Raw genomic sequence first — 22,685 nt, 5'->3', positions numbered from 1 at the left:
TATTATGGGCCAAATTTATCGCGAAAATATGAAAGTAAATTAAATGAGATAAAAAAAAAATGAACCCAAAAAAAAAAAAAAAGTCAACATTTTGACTCTCTATTAGTCCGCGTTCTGGAACTTATTTCCCTCTCTTCCAAACACCTTCAAAAACCAGCAAAATTCCTTTTCCTTTTGCTTCTCCCATGGCGTTCACCATCCATTTATACCCCTTCTACCTTCTCTGAAATTCCCAAGAATTCCTCTTCTTCTTCTTATTCAGCTATATTGTTCCTTTTTCTCTGCGATTTCATGGAGTCTGACGCTGTTTCGAGGATGAAACAGAGCAATATCTTCCGATTGAAGTGCTCCGTTCGTAATTATGATTGGGGAATCAGAGGATATGATTCTCGCGTCGCCAGGCTGTTCGCCTTGAACTCAGGATCCATTATTGATCCCGATAAACCCTACGCTGAATTCTGGATGGGAACTCACGATTCCGGACCGTCGTTTTTAATTGCCGCTACTGAGAATGGCGGCTCGGTTGACTCCGATTCTACTTCCTTGAAGTCATGGGTTTTGGAAAATCCAAATGTCCTCGGCTATAAGGTCGTTGAGAAATGGGGCGCTGATATTCCCTTTCTGTTCAAGGTACGAACACCGTGTTGGTTCATCAAACCGATGATTTCATCTTTTTTCTCATTTCGAGTTTCGATTTTAGGTTCTTTCTGTGGCGAAACCATTGTCGATTCAGGCTCATCCGGATAAGGAATTGGCGAAGGAGCTTCATATGTTGCAACCTAAAGTCTATAGAGATGCAAATCACAAGCCTGAAATGGCGCTGGCTATTACGGAGTTTGAGGCTCTGTGTGGGTTCATCAGTCTCGAGGTAAATTATTTCGATCTTCACCGCTCATTGGGAACCCCAAATCTTCCAGATGATCTGTCAATTACTGAAGTTCCGTGGATTTGTTTGTTTGTTTGTTTGAGTTTTATGATAATTCCCTGTTTATCAGATTTCCTGGAAGCTTTGAATGATTATATTAATGGTTCCCTTTGATTTTGTCTTCTTTAGTTTTGTTTGAATTTTGGTTCATATGGAATGTTATCTGAATTCTTAATATTGATCTACTTTTCTTAGTTGTTTAATGAATCATTTGGATCGATTAAACTATTATATATAAAGGTCTCTGTTGTCAGGCTTATGCTCAATCCTCTTTATACTTTTAATTTTCTTCTTTGACAGAACCTTCTTTTAGACTTGTTAATCTTGATGGGACGAGTAATCAAATATTTTATGTGTGTGGGTAGAACAGCTGAATTCATTGCTCATGTTTGATAATAAAATGTCTTATATGTCCTCCATTTGTGGCTTGATTTGATGTGTTCCCTTAGCTGCAAGATTGCTTTAACTTTTTGAGTATGACTTTTTCAATGTGTCGGTCATGAAGCAAAATTGGGAAGGAAAAAACAACGAGGTTGGAAGTTAATGCTTAATTTGTTCCAAATAGTTTTTCTTTTTTTCTGGGTTTTAGGAACTTTACAAATAGCTTGTATAAATGATGTTTTCTCTTTCGGGCTTCTCATCGAGGTTTTTAAAACGTGTCTGCTTGGGAGAGGTTTCACAATCCTCTCCAATCGATGTGGGATCTCACAATCCACCCCCCTTCGGGCCTAGCGTCCTCGCTAACACTTGTTTCTCTCTCCAATCGATATGGGACCTCCCAATCCACCCCCTTCGGGACCAACGTCTTTTCTGGCACATCGCCTGGTGTCTGGCTCTGATACCATTTGTAACCGCCCAAGCCTATGGCTAGCAGATATTGTCCTCTTTTGGGCTTTCCCTCAAAGTTTTTAAAACGCGTCTAGGTTTCCACACTCTTATAAAAAAACGCTTCATTTCCCTCTCCAACCGATGTGGGATCTTACGCTTTTGTTTTTCTAGTTTCTCAGTGGCTGTTTTGGGAAAGAAATCCATGGTTTTGCTTCCCATATTGAACATAGTTTCTCATCTGCTGTTTTCTATTTCTTTACAGGAGTTGAAGGATGTTCTTCGCACTGTTCCTGAGATTGTAGAAATGATTGGCGATGCAGACACAAACAGAGTGTTGTTGTTAAATGATGAAGACGATGAAGACAACCTGAAGTCTGCTCTGAGGTCGGCTTTCACCCAGTTGATGTCAGCATCCAAATCGTTGATTTCGAAAGCGATATCTGAATTGAAGAGACGACTGAACTCCGAAAGTGAGGTAACTATGCAATGTTTTATTTGGTTTTCTTTGGAACATTTCTTCTTCAAGTGATCCATTCTTTTTGCCTATAGAATGTAAGTCAACACGTTTCATTCTTTCTGTTACAGCAACAATCACCAATGAAGAATTAGTGTTCCTGTGATATTGATTGAACTGTATGTTTTGAAGTATATTTCTTGATGGAACTCTGTAAACACTGATTTTTCTGATTGATGTTTCTTGGTTCTTTCTGTATCTGTCTCATAGTTCATGTTTGAAGTACACTTGTTCCTGGACTTTTGGAGTAGCGCGTTTGCTTATTTAATCTTTCTTCAGGTGAGGCCCCTTACTGCTAAGGAAGCTTTGGTTTTACAACTGGAGAAGCAATATCCAGATGATGTGGGCGTTATAGCAGCCTTCTTCTTAAACTATGTGAAGCTCACTCCTGGAGAAGCTCTGCACCTTGGGGCAAATGAGCCTCATGCATATATAAGTGGTGAGTGTATCGAGTGCATGGCGACGTCCGATAATGTCATCCGGGCTGGCCTAACTCCCAAGTTTCGCGATGTCCAGACTCTCTGTGCCATGCTTACTTACAAACAGGTAAACTTTAGAATCGAACCATTCCAACAGTTTCCCTTGGAAGACAATATGACGTTCTTGGATGTTCATCGATCAACAACCGAAAAAGTGTATGGTTGCGCGAAAATGATGAGAAGAAGCAGAGTTTAAAAGTACTGACATGTTCTTGGTGGTTTGATCTACAGGGCTTTCCTGAAATCCTCCAAGGAGTTCCCATGAATCCATACATAACAAAGTACGTTCCACCATTTGACGAATTCGAGGTAGATCGTTGTGTTCTGCCAGGAGGGGCATCCGTCGTATTTCCAGCGAGCCCGGGTCCTTCGATATTTCTGGTTGCTGGAGGAGAGGGGACGATGCTGCATGAAGAATCACATAGAAGTGATGTAATCAGTGAAGGAGACGTCCTCTTTATACCTGATGAAGCTGAAGTTAATATAACAAGTGAAGTTGAGTTGCTCATTTTTAGAACAGGAGTGAACCACAAGTTCTTTGACACATTCATGAATGGTAAATAACAGATTGACCTTCATTCTTTTTTCTTTCACACCCTTCTCTAATATAGTTTCTTATGATGATGTATATTTTTTTTTTCTTCGTTCATTGAGTTGTATATCAGAAACTAAATGTTTATGATCTGTTTATTTGTATATCAGATATAACAATTAATTCCAATAACACTACAATTTCAATGTAATTGTGAGTAAATAATTGTAAAATACATAGTTAATTTTCTCGAAGGTTTTCGATGTTTAAATATTTTGAAGTATAGATGTTTGCGGGTGAAGACGAGGAAGCCTTTCTTGTCCTCATCATTACCCCTACGAAATTCTCCATTTATTTTTGCAGGATTCTTGTAGGTGTGCCACTTCCCTGTCCCTATCTCCACCACCTATTTCATTTATTATTGTAGAGATCGAGATGGAGATTCTCTGAGATTCCCTGTAAGGAATTTGCGGAGATCGGGATCCATAGTTATTTTTAAGTTATTTTTTAATATAATATTTATAAAAGAAAAAAAAATCATAATAAATTAATATATTGATCGGGATCCATAGCCATTTAACAAAGATGGAAAATGTTCCCACTTCCTTCTTCGTCTGAATGGGAAATCTCCTCTCCGATCTGCAGATGTCCTTGCCAAATGGACATCTCTTTGAAGTGATGATGATACCCTAATGCTAAGGGATTTTATGATGATCCGCAAAAAAAATCATTTTGGTTTCAACTCCAAGTGAATAGTACCCGTGCATAAAGGTGATCACTTATCTTAACAAACGATATAAGAAACAAACCAAAACTTAATCATGTACATAAAATTCTTGAGTATCGATCAAAAAGTGTAAGTCGCATGATAGTCTCGTCGGAAAAAATTCTTCCTATTATTTATATTAATTATTTTCTATATGGTAACATTTTAAACCATGTGGAATATAAAATAATATATTAGTTCATAGTATATTAAATTCTAAATAAAATAAATGGAATATAACAAATTTTTTTCAATCCTATACCATCATTTATAAAACATTTAATGTCTTAAGCAGAGTTATGAATCTATTAAATAGGTTACAATAATTAATAATTAATAATTAATAATTAACCTACTAAGTTATGATTTATAAAACATTTAATGTCTTAAACAGTGTCATGAATCTGTTAAATAAGATTAAGTTGGAGTAAATTTTAAAATCAGACATGAGACATGTTATAACACCAATAAAAATAAATGTTAGATAAAATAAAGTTTTAGCTAAAAAGATAATAAAATGTTTTAGCTAAAACAATGTAAATAATAAATAATTAAATATTAAATGAATGGATGAAATATAAAAATTATAGTACAACAATAAAAAAGGGACCTAAACCGTTAATGAGGGCATAAATACAGATAATAAAAAAATGATAAAAAAAATCTCCAACGGCCATCCTGATTAGTAACGAGAATCACCGCTGGCAGTGGGCGCGTGACCGTAAAAATAGGAGGATCCCCACTGTCATTACCATCGGCACCGGCCTCCACTACCGCAGAATCCGATGGGTCAACGGGTCAACGGGTCAACGAACGTCTTTGACTGAAATATTAAACGTATTTTGCCACGTGGAAATAACATGACCGGCGGGAAACCAAACGGCTAAAAAGTGACCGGCAGAAAATCACGAGCGAAACAAGGTGACCGGCAAATTATCACGAGCGAAACAAGGTGACCGGCGGGCAATTGGACTGTTATAAAACAGGGACGGCATGACGCTGTGGAACCGTAAACCCATTTGTTGAATTCTGTCGGACTCTGAACTTGACCGAACTCTCTCTCTCTCTCTCTGCTTCTGGTTCTCTGAAATTGGAGAAGAATGGGCAGAGGAACACTGAGCCTTAAACTGATTTCCAATCCTAAAAGTCGAAGAACAACGTTTCAGAAGAGGAAGAAAAGTCTGATGAAGAAAGCTTATGAGCTTTCCACTCTTTGCGATGTTCAAACCTGTGTTGTAATCGCTTCTGAGGAATTCGAAACCTGGCCTTCAGATCGTAACCAAGTTGAGGCTATGATCCGTTCTTATAAATCCCAATCTTTTTGCAAACAGTCCGCTAAGTCTTCTTATGATTTGAACCAATTCTTCTCTGATCGCAAGAACAAAATAGTATCGGAGACGTCCAAATTGCGAGAGAAAGTTCAGAAAAGTAAGGACACCAACAGTGATGACCGCCTTGATTCACTATCGGAACATCAATTGAAGGCGTTAATGGCCACTTTAGATTCCAAAATTGGAGTTGCTGACAGTATGATTTTGTTCATGGAGGCTGATTATGATTACTTAATCGAGGAAGCCGTTGATATTTCAAGCATTGATAAACAAACATTCAGTCCTTTGGAAACAGAGGCATCCCCTGAATTAAACAACTCAGATTTGGGCATCGAAACTAATTACGATCACTTGATCGGGGGAGCCGCTGAAATTTTAAGCGTTGATACACAAACATTCAGTCCTTTCGAAACAGAGTTATCCACTGAATTCGATGTCTCAGAGATGTTCATGGAACCTAGTTACGATCCCTTGATCGAGGGAGCCGCTGAAATTGTAAGCAATGATACACAAACATTCAGTCCTTTCGAAACAGAGGTATCCCCTGACTTCGATGCCTCAGAGATGTTCATGGAATCTAATTACGATCACTTGATCGAAGGAGCCGCTGAAATTGTAAGCATTGATACACAAACATTCAGTCCTTTCGAAACAGAGGTATCCCCTGAATTCGATGTCTCAGAGATGTTCATGGAGGCTAATAACGATCGCTTAATCGAGGGAGCCGCTGAAATTGTAAGCATTGATACACAAACATCCAGTCCTTTGGAAACAGAGTCATCCCCTGAGTTAAACTTTTCAGAGATTTTCATGGAGGCTATTTACGATGACTTGATCGAGGAACCTACTGAAATTCCAACATTAAATTCTTTGGAAACAGAGGTATTCTCTGAATTAGACATCTCGGAATTATTGGCCGGCTCAGATGAATTTGAATTCAGTGTCGAGGGTTTTCAATAGCTATTGGAGGACGAAGATCTCCAAACCCTAGCTGAGAATCGTTCCTTTATCTTCCAATCTACGTGGGTCTTCATTTTGATTCTGATTCAAACATATTTTTTGGATTAGCAGATAGAGATTCTCTCTTTCCCTATCTGCTTTCTTCCCTGTAAATGTATTAATCTTAGTATGATGGGAATCAAATTTCAGTTTCCGAACTTTCCATTCTCTTATCAATTCAACTGTTCTAACGATACCAAATGAAAATTGAATTAAATTCATCAATAACGCAATCTATCTCGAACAGATTCTGATGTTCATCAATGAACTAGTTTATGATACCTTAACAGAGCAAATTCATTCTTAAAAGCGAGAAACTTTTAGTTCCATCAATGAACAATTCCTCCATCAATATCTATTATCAACACCAAGAACAAGACTCATCCAGATTGTCCAACACCATCCATCTCCAAAGCAAATTCATTCTAAAATTAGCATTTACTTAGAGCTATTCATCAAACTTTATATATGACAGATGTCAAATGCGTATTCATTTAAACATATAAAGAAAAACAATAATAATTTGAAAGGGAAATAGATTCAAGAAAGAGACCTTTCTGCTTCATTTCATCAGTAGTCTGTGTAGCTAAGCTTCTGAAAAGAGATCTTCTGTTCGTCCTAGAAAGTAAGGAGGAAGACAGTAAACAAAATATGAGGGCAGCCATCAAAAGAAGATCCGAGATAAACAAAATCTGTGTTCTTATCTTCAATTTTCCTCTTTATGGCTTTATTACTTCCTCTTTGCACTAATATTTTGATCTCTCTTTCTCCTTTCACAAACAGTAGAAAATCAAACCAATCATACATGCTTACATTTGCCATTACATATTGGATAACATGAATATCCCTATCATGGACCCTACTTATCAGGGAGCTTCAACATCAGGAAAATGAGGCTCTGTATGACGCAGATCACAAGTGCTAATAACTATCCAGTAATGATCTTCATTTACTTAGTTTTTAAGGAAGACATAAATTACATCCACATCCACATCCAATTTGATCTAAGTAATTCATATAAGTAGCTAGCCTAGCCCTGAAAGCTTTGAGAAACTCAATCATGTCAGAGTTTAGGCAAGACCTGCATCAAGAAAGGGGCTTGAATATAGAAGTCCTGACCCAGTTCTCTAATATGACAGAGAGCATGTTAGAGGGTGGCTTGGAGAACTTATTGGGCTACCATTTCCAGATACCAAAAAGCACAACACCCAGTTCACTATCCAATTTTCCTTGTGTTACTTTACTGAAATGTCAGAACGAGTTTCCGATAACTCGAACCGGTCTACTGGTAGATAACGCTCAAGAAACCATGATGAGAAAAGCCAAACAAGAATCGGAAAGCAACTCAGGAGCACTTTGTGCAGCCAGGCCTTTGAAAGCAAGTGTCAATTCTTCAGCAAATTCTTTCAGTTGTTTTGAACTTTTAGTTTTCTCATTTCTTTGTTTACTCAGAACTTGGGAGGAGGAAGGAAAAGAAGGAACTGTGAGAAAGAACAGGAAAAGCCTGCAGAAGTAGTTCATGTTAGAGCAAAACGTGGTCAAGCTACAGATAGTCACAGTTTAGCAGAAAGGGTAATTGCTGAATTATAAAATGTTTCTTCCAAAACACAATTTTTTTTAGAGATTGATTTCTTGTTCTTCATATTTCAGGTGAGAAGAGAGAAAATCAACAACAAATTAAAATGCTTGCAAAACCTTATTCCAGGATGTCACAAGGTAATTCTTTTTTCTTGTCCTGTTTACCAAAACGTTGGAACCTCAATTTCAAACAAAATCTCCATATTATTTTGCAGTCAATGGGTATGGCAATGGTGTTGGATGAGACAATCAATTATGTTCATTCACTACAGAATCAGGTTGAGGTGAGGAACATGGTGAACTTTTCGTAAGTATTAATAATGTTTTACTCTAATAGCATTGAAATATTTACTTTGTCCTTGAATTCAGTTTCTCTCAATGGAGCTTGCAGCTGCATGTTCCTCTTTAGGCATAAATTTTGGCACGGGAGCTATCAGAAAAGCTTAGGTACTCCCACAATTTCCCAAAAGTTTATTAACTTTTGACATTTTACTTTCTAATAATGAAACGTTGGGTAAATCAGTGCCTACTTTAACTGATTTTGTTTAGGAATCTTCTTCTGGAATGGTGGGAGGAAGATGCTTTTTTCTTTTTTCATTTTGAAAAGTAAGCTACTTCCTTTATGACAAAGAAGTACGACTAGGAGAATGAAAGAAACTTATAGACACTCATTTATTTCAGTTCACACAAGTTCTTCACTCACCTCACCTTTTTGTCTTCATGTCTGCTTCTCCTTGCTCAAGAGATTTTTCAAGCCCACGGCTAGCAGATATTGTCCAATTTGAACTTTCTCTTTTGGGCTTCCTCTCAAGGTTTTTAAAACACGTCTACTAGAGAAAGATTTCCACATTCTTATATAGAATGTTTCGTTCTCCCCCTCAATCGATGAGGGATCTCACAACCTACCTCTAGATAATTTCTTTCAAGAGTTCGAGAATTAAATGAGAATCTGCCATTCCGACTGAAGAAGAAAAGAAACAAGGCAGGAAAGCGGAGGGGAGGGATGCCAAGTGCAGTGATATTGATAGATCAACAGAAAAACGGTGTTGATTGGCCAGGGGAACAAGGTTAGGAGTGGGATGGGTTCAAAAAGAAGAAGGATAAAAAATAGTTTTTGTCCAGACTTAACAAAAATATCTAAGAATATGGTGGATCAATTGAGCCATTTTGATTGGTCAAAGCTAAAATCCCAGGCAGTAAAACCATATATTAATGTTGAAGTACTGATGTTTAAGCTTTAAGCATAACCCTGCAGGGAACAAGATCACATGAGGAACAGGCGACAGAGAAATAGATGAGGAACTGATAAAGAGAACACAGTTGCTTCCACTTCAGTAAGCCCTTTTGACTGCAAATGGGGCATTTGATATCTCTAGGCAAACAAGATAGTGTTTTCTCACAAGTCTACAAAATGTCGAAAACAAATCTATCAGAGAGTGATGTATCAATTTTACATCCTACTGTAAATTGCATAAAGCAGAACAGTGCAACCAATTACCTAATATTGGCTATGTCTGATGGGATTTTGTTATCCTGTCTGCAAATCATGTCTACTTTTTTAGACTGTGAGTTTCACATTGTACTGTCATTTGATGTCTTCAGCCAATAGCTTAGGCTTTTTAAAACCTTAAACTGCCAAATGAAAAGAAACAGATATATTCTGAAAATCTGAATCAAAATATGCAGAACAGGATTTAATCACGAGACATAAAAAGTAACCGTTTGATGTAACAATTAGCTATACACAAGATTTGATGTAACAGCCCAAACTTACCTCTAACATATATTGTTTGTTTTGGTCCGTTACATATCGCCGTCATCCTCACAGCTTTAAAACATGTTTGTTAGAAAAAGGTTTCCACACTCTTATAAGCAATGCTTCGTTCCCCTCTCCAACCGATGTGGGATCTCACAATCCACCCTCCTTGGGAGCCCAGCGTCCTCACTGTCACACCGCCCGGAGTCTGGCTTTGATACCATTTATAAAAGTCCAAGCCCACCACTCATAGATATTGTCCGTTTGGCCCGTTACGTTTCTCGCCATCAGCCTCATGGTTTTAAAACACGTCTGTTAGGGAGAGGTTTCCATACCCTTATAAGCAATGTTTCGTTTCCCTCTCCAACCGACAAGGATCTCTCATTTGATCCATTAAAAAATATGACAAAAGCTAAAAACTAAAATTTACTGAACAGATGCTAAATACATTAAATAGTAGGCTATAGCTAGACAACTAGAAATTAAGTACAACTTGGCTTGTTAGTATAGCCAATTGACGATCACCATTTTCTTAGATATTATCATTGTGTGGTTCAAGTTTTCCAAATAAGATCATGCATGTGTATTATACAGTGTAGTAGCTGTATCTCCAGTGTAAATGAAGTCAATTTACAGTTGACTCAATTGACAAAAACAGTTTAATTGTATTGATACAGACAATATCATAAACTTTTGTAATGTGTCTTGATCTTGAATAATTATTATATGTTGAAACATTGAATGATTTTCAATACAAACAATAAATTTAACCCAATTTCTTTTAGATATTGTACTTAGTACTAAGATTTACTCTTCCCCAATGATCCACAATAGAATTCAGCGTACTTCATAAAGTTTGTATGAGCCAAAGAAGCTCTACTTTTAAAGGATATTATGTCCACAGCTTTTACTTTTTAGAGTGATATGAGTAAAGAAAGAACAGATTCATAGACAGATGTGTTGGGCAAATTTGATCCACAATTTTCACTCTATGTTACTTTCATTTGTCTCAATACATAAATCTGGCACAAACACAACAAAATATCTATAAAGAAAATATATAAAACAAGAGTTGCAATTCTGGGGCCACATAAGAACACACAAAATACAGTATATGGACTAAAATTAGAGTGTGTAAAGAGGGTAATTTGCATATAAGTGGCTATTGATTGGCCTGTCCCAAACCCAAAAATTGCTAGCTTAAACGCAAGCCACATCTTGACCCAGCAAATGATTACACCTACCTCTCAACCTTCAATGGAAGAAAACCTTGGAAAATCAAATAAATCAAGCCCACAATAAATAAGAACATAATGCTTTTACATGATTAACAGGTCTGTCTGCTAACAACCGGGCATTGCAGACTTCATCAGGGACGTCTCCTACAGGATGTTCAAATCAAAGTGCGTGGACCAATTCCAGATACTCTCTAAAACCCACTTTTATTTCACACCATCTTTCTCTAAAATCCAAAGTCCACAAAGTTTAACTCATTCTTATGACACACCCAAAAGGAATGGCCTCTCCTTCAGGTAAGGAGGAGAATAAGTGGCGTTTAAAGAACGAACACCAGCTGGGAACAACAGATAAACAAATTATGGAAGACCCCACAAATAAATTGAACAAAAACAAAAGAAAACAGACATAAATTATAAGGGGGTCTAGTCTAACCGAATCGGTCCTACAGACAAACGATTAGCAAAAAGATCCAGAGGCCATGGGCGATTATAGAGAATGAAACTGTGGGGGAATAGTCATTGGGTCATTTCAGCAAAGACAGTGCATATACAGAGGTGGGGTTTGTGGGGCTTACCGATGCAACATCAGGACCGAGCAGAGTGGGCTATCGGTATCATTTGCCTAATGGAATCTCTCTGAATCCTCAAATCTCAAATCTGTACCAACCATTTGCTTCCATGATCTGAGAATGGCAATATGAAAAGTCTTTTGAAATTGTTGAACAACAGATTATCTTGCGGTGGCGGGAAATCGAAAAGTTTTTTTTCTTCTTTTTTTTTTTTAACCCCTGTTGGGCTTCAAAACGGCCCAACTATATATTTTATAAACAATTCCTGAATGTTGGGCTTAAATACGGCCCAACTATATTTTATGAACAATTCCTGACTGTTGGGCTTCAACACGGCCCAACTATATATTTTAAACAATTTCTGATTGTTGGGCTTCAACACGGCCCAACTATTTTTCTTTTATTTTTAACCGTACCAAACAATTTGACTGTTGAGCTTCAACACGGCCCAACTATTTTTTAGCCGTACTAAATAATTCCTGGATATTGGGCTTCATAACGGCCCAATTATTTGTTAGCCGTACCAAACCATTCCTGGATGTTGGGCTTCAATACGGCCCAACTATTTGTTAGCCGTACCAAACAATTCCTGACTGTTGGGCTTCAACACGGCCCAACTATTTTTTTCTTTCTATTTTTAACCGTACCAAACAATTTGACTGTTGGGCTTCAATAAGGCCCAACTATTTTTAGCCGTACATAAACAATTCCTGGATGTTGGGCTGACACGGCCCAACTATTTTTTTCTTTTTTCTTTTTTAACCGTACCCAACAATTCGACTGTTGGGCTTCAACACGGCCTAAAATACTCGACAGTTGAAATTGGGGGAGAGAGAATCGTCGGTCTACTTGCAGAAGAAGAAAGTTGAGTGGGACGGTGACACGAAACGGAGTTGCAGAGCCAAAATGTAATGAACTCTATTGTTTCTCAATTGACCTCCTTTTAATTCCTCAGCTGTCGACGGCGTTGATTCATCGGTGGTCAGCTTCGGAAAATGATGTCACCGGGATCAATGTCTCAGGATCGAGGATCTTCTCCTCATTTCAGGTTTTCTCGATATAAATTTCCGATTTCTTTGTTCTGTTCCATTTGCATATTGTAGTCCCAGTCATCTGGTTCTTCCCTTAGCGAACTTGGGGGTATAGAAGAAATTTAATTTCTTGAATCTTACGGTTGCCGCTACGTTTGAAATGGGAAATTTCTGCTCTGGCGTAATTGGGATTAGTCCGTAGTTTGGGACACTACCGGTTGAATTTGGATGCCTTAGTTTTCTACTTAATCTTCTCACCAGCTCCACGGAGCATTTATGGTAACAAACATGACATGTAGTTCAAGTTTTATGTCAATTTATTTGTGGGAAGTGGCTATAATGAATTGGGAAAGAGATGAATCGCTTAAGTGAAAAGATTACACAGCCTTAATCACCATGCAAATCCTCCAATTTAGTTAATGGGGAAAATCAGTGATTAATACATATTTTCCTCTTCCTGTGTTCAACACGCTCATGTTCTGGCGAACATTGGTGAACAATTTCTTGGCAAAATAATTCTGAATAGTTTTATTGATTCAATTGACTGCTATTTTATGCTAGTGTAGATCAGACAAACGGGTTGGTTTATGTATGCCTACTAGTATAAAGTTGTATCCATCTCTTATCTTAATGTATGATTGCTATTTCATGTTGGCGAGTTGACCTTCTTTGCAGGCATACACCGTTGCAGATAATCCACATGCTTGGAAATTTCTTTCGGATATGGTCAATCTATTCAATGTATCGCTATTTTTCTCAGGCTGGAGCTTCAGTTGTACTTTTTCTCTTTTGTTGTTTGGGCCCAGCAGCCATTATATTTTTGACTTTGCAAAAGCCATGGAAGGGAAAGCCCCTTCCAAATACCCAGGTGAAATAGGAAAGTTTTGCTGTAAGAATCAAATGTTACAACCTTCTCATATTATTTCATCAGTTGTTTATTTGATCTAACCTGCTGTTTTAGGTAGTTCCTTCTGTGATAAATGGTGGCATAACAGCTTTGTACTTTATCTTGTGGGGAAAGGGCATTAAAGCCTGTGGACCTCTGAGGTGGGTGACAAATATATACCAGTTGATCTTCTTTTTGGTTCATACACGTATAATGCATAGGTGCACAATTTGCTTCAATTTACATATTAGGTGGTCATGTTTTATAGAAAATTTAGCGTCATTAGTAATTGAAATGCTAGAACTACAAATTGTTAATAGAATAGTAAAGATTGGACATTAAATACTTCTCTGATTCTGACCCTCGAAGAAAAGTTCACCTTAAAATCATAGGGCTATATTGTGGAGGAAACGATTGTTCTTTGGGAAACCCAATGCTGTTAAGTATGCTGTCTTTGATTTTTGGATCTAATAAACTGTTGTAATATAAGTCTTGTTATTAAATACTCATCTTCAAAAATTTTGTTTGATTTTTGTGATGTTTGGTTTAACCAAATCTCTTTGAAAATTTGTGCTTTCATTTTAGTTTCAACTGTAAGAAGGTTCAGTACTTATTACTGAAAACTCAAAAAAAGTTACAAAATAAGAGACCCTACCTTATTATTCTGTCCCCTTGGTGTATTATGTGCAATTGTGATTTACTAACTTTTGAATAATTTATTTCTTGATCGGTTTGAAAAGATTTTGGTTCATACTTATATTTGAATTTGATGTCTTGGATCTTCCCTCACGACATGTGTTTCATTATTTGTTCAGATATTTGGTGAAAGGGCTTAACAGAACGATTGTGCTGTGTAGTTCCTAATGTTTGTTTGGGTGTTGTGATTGGGAAGAAACGAGATGTTCTTTTTTGTACGTTTAATTTGGCAAAGTTGAGAGGATACTTACTAAACTAAAGTCAATTGGTTCAGTTTACTTTGTTGTAGAAATATCGTATCAGTAGACTGTCTCTTTTGCTAATTTGTGCAGATGTTGTTTCTTGTAATTTTTTCTTTTATGTTATGAGGGTGCAGAATTTCTTTTGTCCCCTTTTTTTCATACACAATACTTTTATCAATAAAGTTTTGTTTTTTCATGAAAAGAAAATGAACAAACCACTCTGCATTCTTCTTCCTGGAACCATGAGTCATTTGGAGCTCACGTAGACATTGATTTAGGAATTTATAAAGGGATGGAATGGGAATATTTATGGATGCTTTATTTCTTGGCCATATATATTTTTTCTTGCCTTCTGTCCTCGCAATCCATTTATTTATTATTATTTTATATCTAGGGCTATACTTGCCGAGTATTCTGGTGCTGTCCTTGGAGTGCTTTCTGCTGTTTTGTATGGTCGGAGGGGCTTTGTTTGGAAAAAGGTTTGGTTTAATCTACATGTGTATTCTTCGGCGTCTTTGATATAATTTATTTCTAAGATTCTTCTCAGATATTGTTAGTTCTTTATTATTATGTCATCCACATATCTACAGTACGGTAGGTTGTGCTTTATGTGAAGTCTTCTTCTAAATTAGGCTTGCAGTTTGAATTCAAACTTGAGATTGTTTCAGTTATAGATATAAGTTACCAGATTCTCCTTGAAATATCATATCAGGTTGGCGGTCTCATTGCAATGCTGGTATCTTTCTACTTATTATCACAAGGGTGGGCCATGACCACACATTTTCCCTTCTATATCCTTTGAAAGTTCAATTGGAACTGTTTTTTCATATATTAGTTGCGACTTGTGTGTCATTTTCCCGTCAACAATTGTTGTTAACTTAACCTGAGACTACCTGCTAAAGATGGCTCTGACGCTGAGAATCAGACAGAACAAATGTTGGGTTTGAAAGAAATGGCAATTCCTATCTTTGCTGGAATTTTATCAACATTGAGAAGGGTCATTGCTCGGCGTGTTTCACTTAAGGTGTTATCTAATATACAGTTTACTTTGTTTTCTTCTTTTTGATATCGAAGCTACCAAGGCCATTCTGATGTGAGATTACCTTTACAATACGCCTCAGAACCAACTTAAAAGACGACTTCATTCTATAACAATGGCTTCTGCGACTTGTTTTCTCTTTCCTATGGCCATGTGGGACATGATAATTGTAAGTTTCAGCAATATTTCATGAATGCTATAATTCCTGAATTTATGTTTGATTTTTCTTCATGTTATAACTTCAGGGATCAACTTCTGACAACGGCAGAGAGCTTCCTTTCTCCACTTGGGCGTTTATAAGCACTACAATATTTGGTGTTATTCTTATATTCTACGTCGACAGCATTGCTGAAGAGAGGTAATAAGATAAATCAAAAGTAGTGGCGATTCCAATGATGGAAATGTTCAGTATTTGTCCTCCATTCTCCACCTTTCATACTTTACTAAGCATGGTAAACACCGAACATTTACATGTTTCGTTCTTCCCCGAAGCCAAGGATTATAACCTCCCAAGTCCAAACAAGAAATTAGCTAAATACTCTAATTGAGCATGGGTTGGGTTGTGAGATGAGTGGTTAATTGGTTGTTGTGTCTTACTATTTTTCAAGTATATCCTTCTACATTTTGGAAAGAAATGAAGATTGAACACCACGGAACTTTGCTCATATCACGTGTACATGTATATATTTGAAAAGAGACAAATAGGATTTTCTATTGTGGGAAATAGTGTTTTATTCAATGGGCGTGTCTGTACCGACTTTATCTGCCAACTATACTGTCACGGACATCCAGCTAAAATTTGTAGAATTTTTTCATTACATTACAGACTATTCATCTGTTTCGTTCATTTGATGACTCTGAAAATGACAATACTCTTATTTATTTGTAGATTGCACATGGTTTTTTCTTCTCCAAGACATTTGGTGGTAGCTGGTGGAAGCATCATTCTTTTGGAGATTGTATACAAGATGGATTTTTCTCTAGTTGGCTTTGTTATCTGCTGCTCAATTTTGGGGTTTGGTATGCTTAAGTTTTCGTCTATTTTGTTGTTATTGCCCGAATCACTATAAAGAACACGGATTAAATTTGCCCCTGTTCAAGCCATTTGATCCATATCTTTTCTATCCACTCTTCCTATGTTTTTTATTTATTCAATTGGATTGACTAAATACCAAATGCCAATGTAGGGATACATGAAGCAACTTCTTTAGACCGCAGCAGAAAAGATTCTTCTCGGAGTCATGATACATCAAATGGACTGTTGGACGACCAAGATCAGCTATCTTCCCTACCAACCTGATGTACGTTCATATTACGCTTAGCTTTATTTTAGAAGTTAGTTAACTGTTGCATCATGTTTGAGACTTGAGAAGTTTGTGTCACTTGAATCTTGTAAAACTACCAATCTCTATAGTGCAACGGCTATGTTAGTAAATGATTGATATTCATTGGTATTGGCATACAGTTAGAGAGAACTTTGTGAGCTTAATCAGGGATAATCAAATTTGACTTCTTTTGGCTATGTACTCATTTCCTTTAGGTTTATTGATCTCAACATCACACCTTAAACAATTGGATGCCTGCAGTAATCAGTAGATGATGGTTTGGTCCATGTTACTACTGTCATCAAGCGGAAAAACCTTTTTTTATTTGGCTGGCAACCGTGCTGAACTCAAATGCATCATGGACATGGACACATTAGTCTCGCTTTCCTTGCCTTAATGCCGTGTGCGGTCTGCTTTGCTAGCAGCCTCAATTTTTTTGCTGAAAATATGTAGCGCTGACCAATTGTAAGGTCCTTGAAACTTGTATCCTTGGCCTCTAATTTACGTCTTTATTTGATCTGTACTTTGTACTTCAAACTTAACTTTACTGATCCATAGACTGATGATAATTTTCATATAAAGGAATTTCTTTGTTCTGTCTTTCTTTGAGGAAGTTCTTGGATCGTTCTTTTAGATTCCATTCGTTTGAGTTGCTAGCACTTCTTGATCATTATGAAACTTGGAAGATTGGACACTTTTAATTCTATGGTTTGAACCCAAACATAGACTTGCAGGCATCAAATACTCTCAGAGAGCGAAACAATGGAGTTTACTAGGTGCTAAAACTTTGCATAGCTTTCAAGTTCTGATGACATTTGCTAATAAGAACTTAGAATAACAAATCCTGAAGAGATGGGCGAAGCATCGGTTGAGATGTATTCTGCCTTGTCACGTACCATGTTTTGCAGGACCATCTCTATGTGTTAATGCTTTGGTGATAACATGAATGAGGACTCCTATGGGGCAAAAGAAGAGGCAAAGAGACACAGAATGTCGAGTTTCTATTTGATTTTCAACTCCGTCGTGGAAAACCTGCCTGCAAAATTCAGAGAAGAATTCTTTTCCTTTTAATGTTACGAAAGTTTCAATTTTCCTCAACGGCTATTAGCAATTTTTTAAAACTAACAGCATAGATTAGAACAGCAATTTGCAAGGCAACTAAATGAAAAGGAAGAGAGAAACCTTGCAGCAAAGAGATCAACAACCAGCAGGTGAATCCAAGCAGAAGCTAATGTCATTTCGCTAGAGAACATCTTCAAAATACCAGACAGCTGAACGTTCACGGTGCCACAGACAATGAGTTGAGCAATACAATACATACATGGACTAAAACATAATGAACCCATAAGATATCGTCGAAATTTCTCAAAAGATGAAACAAATACTCACCTCTGGCAGCCAATATTTGCTTGCAAAAATAAGCTGCACAGTTTCTGGTGTCCAAGAAAGGTACAGAAGATATGCATATAGAAGCCCAAGCACCACATATGGTATGTTACTTTGCATAGATCTCCTAGTCTGTAGAAATCAAAAAGATGTCCTAATAATCACTGTGGAAGCGGCTTTGGAATGTACCAAAATCTACTGTTCAAATTTAGCATACCAATTCTGATTTAGGAGCCAGAACCATGAGGCCATAAAAGGGTAGAACAGCTATTGTACCTAAAGTAAAAGCATTGCTAGCAACCTGAGCGTTAGCCAACCCTGTAAATGAAAACATAAAATCGTTTAGAAATAACAGTTCTTCACAGAAGAAAGGAGATTCTTCTTGATCTTTAATTCAATACATAAATCAAAAAATGATCCTACGAAGACAAAACCATATAGAAATGATAGACTCAAATGCCCTGAAAATATCGAAATCTACAATTCTAAGAGAGGGTATGAAAGATCACGAGATGCTGACAGGAGAGATGATCTGTAGGACTTTTTGAAGGATGTTTTTATCATGTTCTTGCAAGAAGCAATAATCAATAATCAACGCAAACAATCTTTTCCATGATATTACGGATCATAGGCCGTAAATTGGACAGACAAACAAAACATGTATCATTCTATTGAGGAGATTCACAAAACAAAATGTCGATAGTCACAACCATTCAACAGAGATGATTATAGCTACTCAATTCTAAAAACATTCAGTAATTTAGAAGTTCAAAGGGCAAGTGATTACATGAGGCATGTACTCCTCCATGAACTTTCTTGGACAAATCCACTCTTGCAAGTTTTGGTTTAATAGCAATTCTTGATCCTGTAATGAAACTCCAGTTTCTTGACACATCTGCAGTCAAGTCATGAACTGATAGGCCTAAAAGATCAGGCCTATAACTTCTTGTAGAGATAGAAGATCTTTGGCCAAGTCTGACATCACAACAGGGCTTCGTAATCTGCCCCAAGTTTTCAAAAGCAAATGAACTTTCATGATGAGGAAACTCCAAAAGTTGGATAAAACAAAGCTACAAATCTTAAAGCATACAGAAAAATCAAAGAATCCAAGCAGAAGATGGATTAAAAAACACTTTTAGGGTCAAAGAAGTGTTCCATAAGCAAGTGACAGAGACCATCCAAGTTCAAAAAGGTCACAATTAGACGAAATTCGAGGAAAGAGCCAACAAAGGCTACAATTAACCAGAAAATTTAAAGTTCGTAAGCAGCCCAAGCCCACCGCTAGCAAATATCATCCTCTCTAGCTTTCCCTTTTAGGCTCCCCTTTCGGGCTTCCTCTTTAGCCTTTCGAGCAACAATAGAAGCACCATGAATCATCAATGTGTACTTTAAGCCATGATCTTCAAAATTACTTTAAGCCATGAATCAACAATACAAGTAGTTCAAGAATGTAATAAGAAGATCTTCAAAATTCATGACACAATACTCAGTTTGAGATTGGATTTGTAGACTTCGTAAGTTAATCTAACTCGAATTTGGAGCAAAACCAATCCAAGAGTATATTTCCCTCTTCATTTTGGGATTGATTTAACCCAATGAACATTATAGACAGTGAATTCCCAAATCATTAAACAAGAAAACCAAGCACAATATGAAATTCCAGATTCACTTCAAATCTAAATTTGGAAGCAAAACATCACGATTTCAGTATCACAACTCAGTATAGATTAACAGTCAAATGGGAAGAAACCCTACACAGATCTGAGAAAAACAAACAGATAAGAATCATCAAGAAAACACACCTTAATTGAGAGAGGGAAACTGGGAAGGCAAGAAGAATAAAGAGAGAAACCCATGTTGTAAGGAACGATAATGGCGTATTCATCAAACCCTAGAAAAGTTAGTGAGTTTAAATGGAAAAAGGAACTAAACAAGCGATCGACAGAAAGTTTAGAGAGAAAAAGGAAGCGTACAAGTTTGGCACTTAGATATTAGAAGAAGAGGTGTTGGTCTGAAAGTGGTGTTGGTGAGTAATGCTTATCGTCTCCATTGTTGTCCTTTCCACTTCTTCTCCACTTTCCACTTTTTGTTGGTTTGTGATGAAACCCATTTCTGAATTGCTTGTTCTGTTTGCTTCAGACCCATTTTCACAGTAATCCCTCCACTATATACTCTCCTTCTTGCACGCAATAAGCTTTTATTGACTCCGCTCCAACCCCCTCCATCTTTTGTTTTCCTCTACAACCTAGGTTCACCGTCGTAATACATATCGTCTTATGGTGTCTGATTCTGATATCATTTGTAATAACTTAAGCTCATTGTTAATAGATATTCTTCGTTTTAGCTGGTTATGAATCATCGTCGACTTCACAGTTTTTAAATGCGTCTACTGGAGAGAGGGTTTAGCCCTACTCCAACCAGTGTACACATCGCTTTTTGATTGCCGTTTATACACATCGTGCCATGATTACTCGTACCATGATGGGATAAGAAAGAAGGGAGGAGAATCCACTTATCTTTCATGTGCTTCTAACGGTACATTTTGAGATGATGTGACTTGTAAGACAATCAAAACTACACGTTCATGCCTACTACATATGTTCAACGCACCTAAGTCGCAAAGTGATTTTTGCAAATTTATCATAGAGATAATAATATTTAAATTTATTGGACTTGGGTTGTGCAATCAAAAAAATAAAAAATCTAAATTAAAATGTCAATTTTATAAATTATAGAAATCATAATTTTATTAATGTTGTATGCAACTATCTAAATAGAAAATATATATGCAATAATTACTAAATTACTCTTTTTATATTTCTAGTTTACAAAAAAAAAAAAAAACATATTTTTTAATTAAAAAAACAATAATAAATTATTATTTAATTGATTCTTTAGTTATTTTATTTTGGAAAATATATTTTTCATTTGGAGAATTGAGCTGATATTAATATTTAAAACTAAATTAAATACAAATATTATTAGAATAACAACTTTAATGTAAAATATAATTGAATTTTATTATTATGATATTTAATGATAATAAATTTTAATTTTAATTATTTATTTAATATTAATTAATTATAATAAAACTTACCAATAATGGAAGAATTATCCATATAAAACATTATTAAATTTATTTATCATATTTGATGATGTAAATACAATAAATAAAATTACATCAGCTAAAAAATATATCAATATAGTTTTTTTATTAGGCTATACTTTTTAATAATATTAAAATAACTATTGTCATGTAGATATTTAATAATAATTAATCATAGTTTAACAAATAAATTAATATAATTAATAATTTAATTAGAATAAATCAATGGTAATTTATTTAAATGTCTATTTAATTCTTTTTTATGAATAAAAGTTTATTAGAAGAATGAAATTACTAGTAAATTATAATAGTAAAAGTTTAATTTTTTTTAATAATTATAACTAATTATTTATAATTCATTATTTCTTTTGACTAATTTTGAGCAAACGCATTGTCTCATTAATGTATCATAATTTTAAAACATAAATAATTAATTTAAATTAAATTTATAATTAATTAAAACTAATTCAATATTATATTTATATAATTAATTTTTAAAAACTAATTTATTAATAACGTTCTATAATTATCTCACTAAAAATAATTTATTTAGCCGATATTTAATTTTTTGAAATAGAACATAATATTACTAATTTTTCAATTTAATCATTTAATCATTTTAATTTTTACCATCAAAAGTATATATAATTTTATTTAAAATCATTATTGGACGATAATTATATGATTCATTACTAAATAAATTATCCTAATTAAGGCATTTTAATCCTAATTAAGGACATTTTATTATTCATTAATAAATAAAAATTAAATAATATAATTTAACATAGATCGTGAACAAAACCTCTGATAGCATCTTAGAACATCAATATTAACCGTCATTTGTTTTGAGCAATTTTATATTAGATGACTAAAGGTTACAAAATGGGTAAAAAAGTTATGACAACAAGATCTAGTTGTATAATAAATACACGAGAAGATTTAAAGGTCTATTTTACGAAAAATGGTCCTTTTACTTTCTCCTCTTTAGCTACATTTTGAAAATCAATTTTCCGATATTTGCTAATGTACATGTGCATGCATTAAAGCTTATCTCAACAATATCAACATAGACACGTTTAATTGTCTTTTCACTATATCGCCACAAAAAATGCTAAAAAAAATTCATAAATTGATAATATTGTCTACTAATATAATCAAATAATTCAAAATTTCTAGTTTTATATTATATTTTAAAATTTACAAAACGGTTTAATAAAAGTAAATATATATTAATTGATCCTGAATCTGAACACAAAAAATTTAGACATAAAACAGAATACAGATAGCCTACCAAAAATGTTGAAGCAATCCAAATGTCTAAAATGGTAATTTAGATGGTTAGTAGATAAGTTCAAATAATTCACTTAAAAAAAGAGTAAAAATAAAATATTAAAATGGTAATTTAGACTAATAAGTTCAAATAATTCACTCAATTAAAAAAAAAAAAAAAAAAAAAAAA

General features: G+C 35.4%; 4 protein-coding genes and 1 long non-coding RNA gene across 11 annotated transcripts; 3 read left to right on the top strand and 2 right to left on the bottom strand.

Annotated features, from left to right (window-relative positions):
• Window positions 1-291: 291 nt before the first annotated feature.
• On the top strand, window positions 292-3,511 carry LOC111482189 (mannose-6-phosphate isomerase 1-like). Its single transcript, XM_023127866.1, has 5 exons — window positions 292-630; window positions 701-868; window positions 2,016-2,228; window positions 2,547-2,813; window positions 2,978-3,511. Exons 1-5 carry the CDS (start codon window positions 292-294, stop codon window positions 3,308-3,310), a joined length of 1,320 nt encoding a protein of 439 aa, XP_022983634.1. The 3' UTR covers window positions 3,311-3,511.
• Window positions 3,512-6,785: 3,274 nt separating this feature from the next.
• LOC111482195 lies at window positions 6,786-11,683 on the bottom strand. The gene is made up of 3 exons (XR_002718150.1): window positions 11,522-11,683; window positions 9,451-9,584; window positions 6,786-6,992 (listed from the first exon to the last, which is right to left on the bottom strand). It is a non-coding gene; the product is annotated as an uncharacterized LOC111482195 (long non-coding RNA).
• Window positions 7,362-9,516, top strand: LOC111482194 (transcription factor BEE 3-like). 2 transcript variants are annotated; one of them, XM_023127876.1, is made up of 6 exons: window positions 7,362-7,752; window positions 7,827-7,946; window positions 8,025-8,090; window positions 8,168-8,236; window positions 8,322-8,399; window positions 8,502-9,516. In XM_023127876.1, the coding sequence occupies exons 1-5, from the start codon at window positions 7,435-7,437 to the stop codon at window positions 8,397-8,399; spliced, it is 651 nt and encodes a 216-aa protein (XP_022983644.1). In that variant the 5' UTR covers window positions 7,362-7,434; the 3' UTR covers window positions 8,502-9,516. The 2 variants fall into 2 exon arrangements, with proteins under 2 accessions (XP_022983644.1, XP_022983643.1); XM_023127875.1 differs by having other exon boundaries at window positions 7,370-7,752; window positions 9,208-9,516.
• Window positions 11,684-12,331: 648 nt separating the features above from the next.
• Window positions 12,332-17,331, top strand: LOC111482206 (zinc transporter 5). Of its 5 annotated transcripts, none has more exons than XM_023127889.1 (11): window positions 12,332-12,563; window positions 13,222-13,414; window positions 13,508-13,593; window positions 14,765-14,849; window positions 15,083-15,161; window positions 15,264-15,394; window positions 15,492-15,578; window positions 15,655-15,767; window positions 16,299-16,429; window positions 16,597-16,710; window positions 16,996-17,331. In XM_023127889.1, the coding sequence occupies exons 1-10, from the start codon at window positions 12,511-12,513 to the stop codon at window positions 16,707-16,709; spliced, it is 1,071 nt and encodes a 356-aa protein (XP_022983657.1). In that variant the 5' UTR covers window positions 12,332-12,510; the 3' UTR covers window position 16,710; window positions 16,996-17,331. The 5 variants fall into 5 exon arrangements, with proteins under 5 accessions (XP_022983657.1, XP_022983656.1, XP_022983659.1 ...); XM_023127888.1 differs by having other exon boundaries at window positions 16,950-17,331; XM_023127891.1 differs by lacking the exon at window positions 16,996-17,331 and adding an exon at window positions 16,875-16,906 and having other exon boundaries at window positions 13,512-13,593.
• Window positions 17,332-17,476: 145 nt separating this feature from the next.
• On the bottom strand, window positions 17,477-20,271 carry LOC111482208 (protein ABA DEFICIENT 4, chloroplastic). Of its 2 annotated transcripts, none has more exons than XM_023127893.1 (7): window positions 20,094-20,271; window positions 19,923-20,011; window positions 18,908-19,121; window positions 18,338-18,438; window positions 18,124-18,252; window positions 17,917-18,005; window positions 17,477-17,770 (listed from the first exon to the last, which is right to left on the bottom strand). In XM_023127893.1, the coding sequence occupies exons 2-7, from the start codon at window positions 19,974-19,976 to the stop codon at window positions 17,623-17,625; spliced, it is 735 nt and encodes a 244-aa protein (XP_022983661.1). In that variant the 5' UTR covers window positions 19,977-20,011; window positions 20,094-20,271; the 3' UTR covers window positions 17,477-17,622. The 2 variants fall into 2 exon arrangements, with proteins under 2 accessions (XP_022983661.1, XP_022983662.1); XM_023127894.1 differs by having other exon boundaries at window positions 19,923-19,999.
• Window positions 20,272-22,685: the final 2,414 nt, after the last annotated feature.

The sequence above is a fragment of the Cucurbita maxima genome, unplaced genomic scaffold, assembly GCF_002738345.1.
Source record: "Cucurbita maxima cultivar Rimu unplaced genomic scaffold, Cmax_1.0 Cma_Scf00007, whole genome shotgun sequence".
Lineage (NCBI taxonomy): Eukaryota > Viridiplantae > Streptophyta > Magnoliopsida > Cucurbitales > Cucurbitaceae > Cucurbita > Cucurbita maxima.
Note: the sequence above shows the minus strand (reverse complement) of the source record. Positions and strands in the feature narration are given on the sequence as shown.

Excerpts from the sequence above, each read along its gene's own strand:
- LOC111482189 (XM_023127866.1), top strand. The coding sequence starts at position 292 with ATGGAGTCTGACGCTGTTTCGAGGATGAAACAGAGCAATATCTTCCGA. Across the intron at positions 2,229-2,546 it reads GACTGAACTCCGAAAGTGAG|GTGAGGCCCCTTACTGCTAA; the intron begins GTAACTATGCAA and ends ATCTTTCTTCAG. Across the intron at positions 2,814-2,977 it reads CCATGCTTACTTACAAACAG|GGCTTTCCTGAAATCCTCCA; the intron begins GTAAACTTTAGA and ends TTTGATCTACAG.
- LOC111482194 (XM_023127876.1), top strand. The coding sequence starts at position 7,435 with ATGTCAGAGTTTAGGCAAGACCTGCATCAAGAAAGGGGCTTGAATATA. Across the intron at positions 7,947-8,024 it reads GTCACAGTTTAGCAGAAAGG|GTGAGAAGAGAGAAAATCAA; the intron begins GTAATTGCTGAA and ends TTCATATTTCAG. Across the intron at positions 8,091-8,167 it reads TTATTCCAGGATGTCACAAG|TCAATGGGTATGGCAATGGT; the intron begins GTAATTCTTTTT and ends ATTATTTTGCAG.
- LOC111482206 (XM_023127889.1), top strand. The coding sequence starts at position 12,511 with ATGATGTCACCGGGATCAATGTCTCAGGATCGAGGATCTTCTCCTCAT. Across the intron at positions 13,415-13,507 it reads AGCCCCTTCCAAATACCCAG|GTAGTTCCTTCTGTGATAAA; the intron begins GTGAAATAGGAA and ends CTGCTGTTTTAG. Across the intron at positions 14,850-15,082 it reads GGGGCTTTGTTTGGAAAAAG|GTTGGCGGTCTCATTGCAAT; the intron begins GTTTGGTTTAAT and ends ATATCATATCAG.
- LOC111482208 (XM_023127893.1), bottom strand. The coding sequence starts at position 19,976 with ATGGGTTTCTCTCTTTATTCTTCTTGCCTTCCCAGTTTCCCTCTCTCA. Across the intron at positions 18,253-18,337 it reads TGGCTCCTAAATCAGAATTG|ACTAGGAGATCTATGCAAAG; the intron begins GTATGCTAAATT and ends TGATTTCTACAG. Across the intron at positions 18,006-18,123 it reads GCAAATATTGGCTGCCAGAG|CTGTCTGGTATTTTGAAGAT; the intron begins GTGAGTATTTGT and ends GTGAACGTTCAG.